General features: G+C 35.6%; 1 protein-coding gene across 1 annotated transcript in view; it reads left to right on the top strand.

Moving 5' to 3' along the window:
* nova2 (NOVA alternative splicing regulator 2) overlaps positions 1–7632 on the top strand; it is a 53217-nt gene continuing 45585 nt past the window's right edge. The window contains exons 1-2 of the mRNA XM_023812139.2: positions 1–402; positions 547–919. Of these exons, the coding sequence (XP_023667907.1) occupies positions 757–919 (163 nt within the window). The 5' untranslated portion in view covers positions 1–402; positions 547–756. The remainder of the gene's footprint in view (positions 403–546; positions 920–7632) is intronic.

Here is a 7632-nt window from a genome sequence, read left to right as displayed (position 1 = left end):
GACGTCACTAATGCCCTGCGCTGACAGTCAGTCAGTCCAGGGATGCTCTGAGCACAAGACTGCGGCATCTTTCACTGAACGGTTCTCCGGCATAGCATCTCTTTATTGATATTTCATCCATCCTCTGCATTAACCCCCCATCTAAAACCCTTTATCTTCAACCCAATAAGTATCTTGATGCGAGAACCGAAGACCGGCTAGAGAATACTTTTTGATTTTTTCCTCATCAATTTCTTTTCATTTCCCAGGGTTCTTTGTTTTCCTCACATCTGACATATTGCCTTTTTTGTTTTCCATTTTTGTAGCATTTGTTTCTGCGAGAAGACCGTGAACGTTCACAGAGCCTGAAACGGATACGTGAGATAAAATTACCAAGAAAAACTACAGAACGTAACGACATAGGTATTATTATTATTATTACTATTATTATTATTATTATTATTATTAGTTCTACTTGGAACTGCACATTAACTGAGTGGAGAGCAAGAGGAAAGGCATTCGTTGGATTTTTTAATACAGACGTGACGTTTTTTTTTTCCTACCCAGCATCAAGCTTTCCTTGAATAAGGCATCAACAAACACACAACGTATAATTCTGCTGTTTGGCGAGAGGGGATAAAGCGTGCGAAGCCCTTCATTGAACACAACGTCAACTTCGAATTGATACGCCATTCTAATTGTTTAACAGTTTGCTTTTCCCAAGACGCGCTCGCCTTCGAATTGCTTTCACAAAAACCTAGTTTCATTGAAAATACTATGAAAATGATGGCAGGTGGGGCAGTTCAACAGAACGGGATTTTCTCGAATCCTCACCATCACAATCAACAGCCGCACATGGAGTCCGATCCCCCAGATTCGCGCAAAAGACCGCTGGAGACCCCGACAGAAGCCAGCAGCACAAAACGCACAAACACCGGAGGTAAGAAGGAAACTGGAGGCTTAGAGGTCAGTTATAAGGAATCAGTAAGAAAGTGAGCAAAGCTGGATTGTTACAACTGAACGGAAATCAGTATATATTCCTGTATATTTTGCGCTGTCTTTAATTGTCTTTTCCCTTTTGTCTTTCTTGCGTGATTGCTGATATTAGTGGCGGCATGTCTGCACTCTCGTTCTTTGACTGACGATATTTCATGGTAATGTCATGTACTGTCGTTTATATGGTACATTTAATGAAAATACAGAAATAATCCACAGACAATAACAGTGTGATACATGTAATTTTACCTTGCTGGAGCATTTTACGTGATAAAACTGAATTATGTTAATAAAAACTAAAAAAAGGTGATGTAGGTAGTTGGGATTTGCAACACTTATATCAACAATGGTAACCATGCCTTTTTGGACCCTTTGTCGTAACGCTTCAGTAATCAATCGGCCCTAAACAAATATTCATATAAATGTATCATTTTATTATTCACACCTAGTGTGTGATGTGCTTGAGTATTTCAGAAATGAATGAACCTTGTTTATATAATATTAATTCAAACTGTGTAGAAAATAGTATTCCGGTTTATATTGTTTTTGTAAAATAATCTGATAATGTATCCATCTGAAAATGATTATTCTTTTAAGTGCAACAAACAATTGCCCAATTGACTATAAAAAATTGAGTCTATCATTCAAGGGGACAGTGTACATGCAAACTGAAAGTATACATGTCTGCACTTTATTTCTGATATATAAAAATAAAAATAGAAAGTTACATATTTCTATTCCATCCCATAAAGCCTCCAGGCCTTTTAATCATTGCCCAACAACGGATGTTAATACATGATTCAGAACGATACTGATACTTTAAAAAAACTTAACACATAGAAATAAGGAAAATAGAAAATAACTTCAAATTTAATAATTCACTTTAAAACTGGCCTTTTTAAATATCAGAGGTACAAATTCTGAAACACAACCTGCAGGTGCTGTCTAATTTTTTTGTAGTGAAAATCCTTTCACCAAAATTCCATCCCAGAAATACTTTTTTTACATACTTCAGTAAATTTAAAAATGTAATTATACGGAAGACAACTACAATTCTAATGTATTGTGAAATTAGTAGGCAGAAATCTGAATTAAGAAATTAGTTAAGAAGTATGAAATTCAATAAAGACCAATTTAGAACATGGCTGGCATTGTTTTTGCTAGGGAAGTTTCACTGTTGCTATTGCAGTTATAATAATTTGGAACGTAAAATGGTTCCCTATAATAAACATTACTTTTAGGTCCATAGAAGCATACTCACTCCTTACTCTCACCAAATCTGATAACGGGAAAATGAGGCTCTAATTCCTATAAATTCTTATGGGGTTCTATGTCAGTGGGATGCTTTCATTCCGTTTTCATCATTCTGTTTACTAAATCAAATTTCCCTTTTCATAAAGGTGTCAGTAATACCAGATGAGTGATTCTGCTTATTTTGAAGTTCTGGTCGATCATGACAGCTCATGCAATAGAGACCCGCTGAAGCCCCTTGTAAATGAACAATTCCGTTATAGTTACCGATATATAAAAAAAAAACAGCTTTTCTAGTCTGAATGATAACAGCGTTCTTATTTGAATAGCCCCCACCTTGCCTCGACTATGCTTATAGTGTTGTCTTGGAACCTCTAGGTGTACTTTGCTAATTTTGATAATGGAAGCACTGGCATGTGCTTAGCTTCTGGAAGATGATGAGGAAGGGATGTAGATGCCCTTGCTGAATGACGTGAGGAGACTGTAAAAATGCCAGGTGACTATAAGCTGGAATGAAACAGACAAGTGGATATTGGTTTCTGCTATAGAGGGTTGTGTTTATCTCGTCCACTTGTACCTTGTGCTGCAACAGAATTTTGATCACAAGACCAATAATATTATTGAACATTTTACTACTACATCGCTTTCCTTCACAAATATGCCCTATTTGCATGAGAACTTTCGTCAGATTTTTAGGCAATAAAAAAGCTATGCATTTGGAATATTGTCTGTATACAGACAGCAATATATCCCCCTATAGTCCTAAATATATTTTCTTCCAGAACCTCTAAAATTAGCTCAAAGCGAGATGATACCATTTTCACTGCCACCCTCACTCCCACAGCTCTCAGTTTGAAATGTCTTCACTGCTATTTATATTTCCTTCTGCATTCTTTGACTTAAAAATGCTTTTTTTCCGGCTCCATTGTTTAAACGTACTTTTTGTTCGCCACTAACCACCATATCTCCACCTCCCCGTCCATCATCCGCCGCCATTGATGAGTATAGAAGCCGCAGTCGCCGCATCCCATCGATCCGTGATGCTCGCTTGAACATAAAGGGGGCGCTGCTTCGTTTTTTTCTTCTTTTTTTTTTTAAACACTGCGTCAAATAGAAAAAAAATGTATTGTTTGGTGTGAGAGGCGGGGTAAGATGGCAGAAGGAAGAGGTTTTATTGGATATCCAAGGTGCCTGTCCTCACATTGCGGTAGATTGGAAGAGAACGCTCGATGAATATGCATGAGAGCAATGAAAAGAGCATTGCAGTGAGGTACGTTACACTGTGAACAGTCACGATTCCAACAATGCATGCCACCATTTCGAAAACTCATATGTTCGACGTTTAGGGAACATTCAGCTCCGGCAGAACACAAACAGATTCTTTGCTGTAAGCTGAATAATGGGTGTCTTTCCGTCCTGTTATGTTGGATTCATGTTTTTTTTCTTCAGATTTGTATCTCATTTTTTCTTATTTTCTTTTGACACAGTCAGGGACACTTTTACATGTGAAAAGATATTATTTGAAAGGTGGGGCCAAAGGAGGGCAAACACATATACGGTTGTAACTTCAGCTTTTATAACCTAGATTAGCTCAAGTTAGCTAGATATGCTGCCACTAGCAAGGCAGTTAAAGTCAGCACCAGAAATTTGTTCCAGTAATTGAAACCCAACATGAACTACAATACCAGACTATGGCAGTGGTTACCTCAGTGTTACACATAATAAATCACTATTATTACAGCCATTTTTAATCTGTGAACCACAAGATGCAGACAACTGGCAGGTAATTCTACTACCAGGAGTAAGAACGTGTTCAACAGTATATAGCATTATGCTACGGGAACTATTTTGTTATTATTATTTTTCTTCCACCCAAACAAAACTTGTCCTATTTTTTTTTTTTTGGCTAACTGGTCTAAAACATTGAATTGGTGATTATTTAAGACAGACAACAAAATGATTGCAAGAAATAGGGATAATAAAAAATAAACAATAAAATATTGCAATATATAAATGATCAAGATATTTTAACTACGCTTATTAATGTATCATTTTATTTTATTTCTTTAGTTTTCTGTTTTTCCCATTATTGGTCAGGAAAAATGAAAACGAGGGATGGCAATGGAGGATAGACGAGCAGGCACGATGCAATAATTGATCTCCCATTCAGACATTCCAACAACTGAAATGCAATTGATTGGCGGTGGATTTTAGCGGTGGATTTCACAGAATTGATTCAATTTAGACATCAGCGTGCATATTTACGAAGGGCACGTGGAAAAGTAGAAAAATCTCTCAGACAGGTGTTTTTAAAGGGACTTTGAAGTGTGTCATTGTTTATTTTCTGTCACCATAAGCATGATCGCTTTAACAATGAATAAGTAATCAACATCTGAGAATCATAAGAAAAACAAACAACATAGCTATTTCTTATATGGTAGGTGGACAAAAATAAACACAATTTTTTTTTTAAAAAAAAAGAACAAGGAGAAGAAAAATGGGAAATATAGCATGTTTTGGCTGTTTATTGAAATTAATAAGAATTTTATAAGAAAAGATAAGTGAAGATAAATAGATACTCATTAGTTTTGTTTCACACTGGTGGTTTTGGGGGGAGCCACGAAGCATGTTTTTTCAATAACCACCTTAACCACTTAGTCACTGTCTTACGTAGAATAAGGGACCCCAAGCAGCTGGTCACGGTTAAAGAGGGGCACCTCAGTTACATAAAACGTCACTCACTGGGTAAATTAACACTCGCCTGAATTAACTAAGGCTGGACTTCAACTCCCACGATATTTGTTTTGATTTTTAAGGCACTGGCATAATTTTAATTTCATGAAAAATTTACAAATGACAATAAATATATTAAATGCATTATAAATATATTTACAGTTCAACATAAAATATATAGTTTTTTTTTTTTTTTAATATGAATATTATGTGAACAACTAGTACAAATGATCTTAAAAAATCACCTGTGTTTCACCAGAACTATTGCTTCTTATTCATCAGGTCGGCTGAAATAATGATGAGAAAAAATGAGAAATGCATAAAGGGAGATATTTGATGTCATTTCATTGCAGATTCAAAGCAAAACCCCTACAGGTTCGAAGGACAAGAGCTTAGCACTGAACCAGCCCAAACCTTAATGTATGAATGTGGTTTTCAGATTTTTCTATCATACTTGTATATTACACAGTATTTTTCATTTTGCCAAATTTTTGTTAAATGTAGTGAAAATTAATGTATAATAGTGATATTGTGCCCTAAAAGGTTTTGGTAATCGCTTGTGAAACTCAAGGTAGAGTTTATAGTGACTATAGCACAGCCCCTCACCCCTTTGAATAGAAAGAGAGAAATGCGATGTTAACATGTTGTAGATTTTTTGTGGTATGAGTGGGTTAGGCTTGCTAATAACCCAGCATCATTTAAGACCCAGGAACCTGGCTAGGCAATATGTAGAAGATAAGGTAGCTAACATAGACACAAAGCTTCCAGCTGAAATGCTTTTTGTCCTAGTTTTTTCTTTGACTCTTGGTTAATTGGTTTTTGCCTATATCTGTCTATTTATTTGTGTTATTTTGGACAAAGAAAAGAACCAAACTTGTGCTGACTGCCCAGGAAAGTGATGTCGATTATAGTCATCCTAATTTTAGACTGTTTTTATATATGTAGTCATACTGTATTGGAATTAACTCAACTCTTCGCATTTTATTATGCTAGTCTAGACTCGATTTAGCTCTGGAATACTCTAAACAGAATTATAATCAGTATCGTTATCTTTATAGTACTCTCAAAGTATGGAGAGATTTCTGACTCTGGATATGCAGTTGATGTTTTGTGCCATGGGGCATGTATAACTAACTACTATTTCCAGCATAATATGTTTACAATTCAAGAATACCCATTGTCCTTGGAGTACATTTCTGTATTGCAAATTGTGTGTTCACATAAAAGGAGCATCCCATTCTTGAAAATTCTGATTAACTGACCTGGTAGGGCTGTTTTCTGAAGACACACCATTATTAATATTTTGTTTGCCTAAGGAATGGTAAATGAAACTATTATATATATTTACTCGAACAAAGATTCATCATTTGTCAGACTGTTATGGGAGAAATATATGTAACATGCTTAGCTTTGTGATGTCAAAGTTGGGAGAAGAGAAAATGGGATTCTGATCCAGAACTCTATTTGTACAGTAGAACAAATTTGATATAGTTCTATTTTGTAAGCATTGTTGGCTTTTGGCTCCAAAATTAATAATTCGGAAACTTTAAGTGTTATACAGTGAAACTTTGTTACGGAATAGGAGCCAAAAAATACCCACATATCTGCATTGTTGATATTGTCTTAGTATATGTGGACAAGATGGCTTGCTCGTGGAATAGAAACACAAGAACAGGAAAGGTGGGATGTCTCTTCTGCCACGTTTCTAGGCTGTCAGTGACCTGTATACAGTTGTTAAATAGAGCAGCCAGGACATTTTTGCACTAACGGCTCTGCTACTTAATCATCTGATGTTTCTAGTGAGCACCCAGGGATATGTCCAGTACAGGCACTGAGCACAGTGATTGCTCTGTGAAAACAATGCAAAACTTGAATTTTAAAAGTATTCTCATACTGCTTGATTGAGAGGACGGGTTGAATATCTTTAATAAAAATGGCTAACCTTAATAACAAAACCAAAGGTTATGGTTCCATTTCTAATACTTTATCATGAGTGACACATGTTTGACGTGGCATGTTGGCACAAATGAACTACAAATTATTTGAAGGAAAATATTTTTGGACAATTATGACAAAGAAATGCCTAAGGTTGCCATTGTAGGCATGCATTATTATATTACAATTACAAGTTTTGAAAGAAATCTATCAAGTTTACGTTATTGTGCTCTGGGATGTATAACTTCTCTCAGAAATTGGTAGTTTAGAGACGGTAGTTTGTCCTTGGTGTGTTATTGCATTAGAGATTGTGTTCCCTTGTGTACGCACATTCAGCTATATGCTTCCTACAATGGGCTATGGATCATGGCAACTGTAATTGGATGTGGTGTTACTGAAAATTGATGGAAATGGATATATCAGAATATTTGTGAATACATCATGTAATGAGAACAGATAAAATTAACTCCATCCAAACTAAAATGAGGCCAGTCTTGCCTTTATTTAGAATCTAGGTCACTGCAAAACAGATTCTGGTTCAAGGGTGAACTGGAATACTCAGAAGAATTGGTTACAAGATCGATTTGAACATTCGAGAATGTTATTCATAATTAAAAGATCCAAAAATGATAAGTTGGATTTGCAGTTTTCTGCATGTCTAAATGATTTTTTTTTGCATATGACTTAAATAGTGAGCTGGACCTTTAAATAAATATCGCTATATATTTATATTAAAAG

Source organism: Paramormyrops kingsleyae, chromosome 17, assembly GCF_048594095.1.
Source record: "Paramormyrops kingsleyae isolate MSU_618 chromosome 17, PKINGS_0.4, whole genome shotgun sequence".
Lineage (NCBI taxonomy): Eukaryota > Metazoa > Chordata > Actinopteri > Osteoglossiformes > Mormyridae > Paramormyrops > Paramormyrops kingsleyae.
The sequence above is the reverse complement of the archived record's forward strand: the minus strand, read 5'-3'. Positions and strand labels throughout refer to the sequence as shown.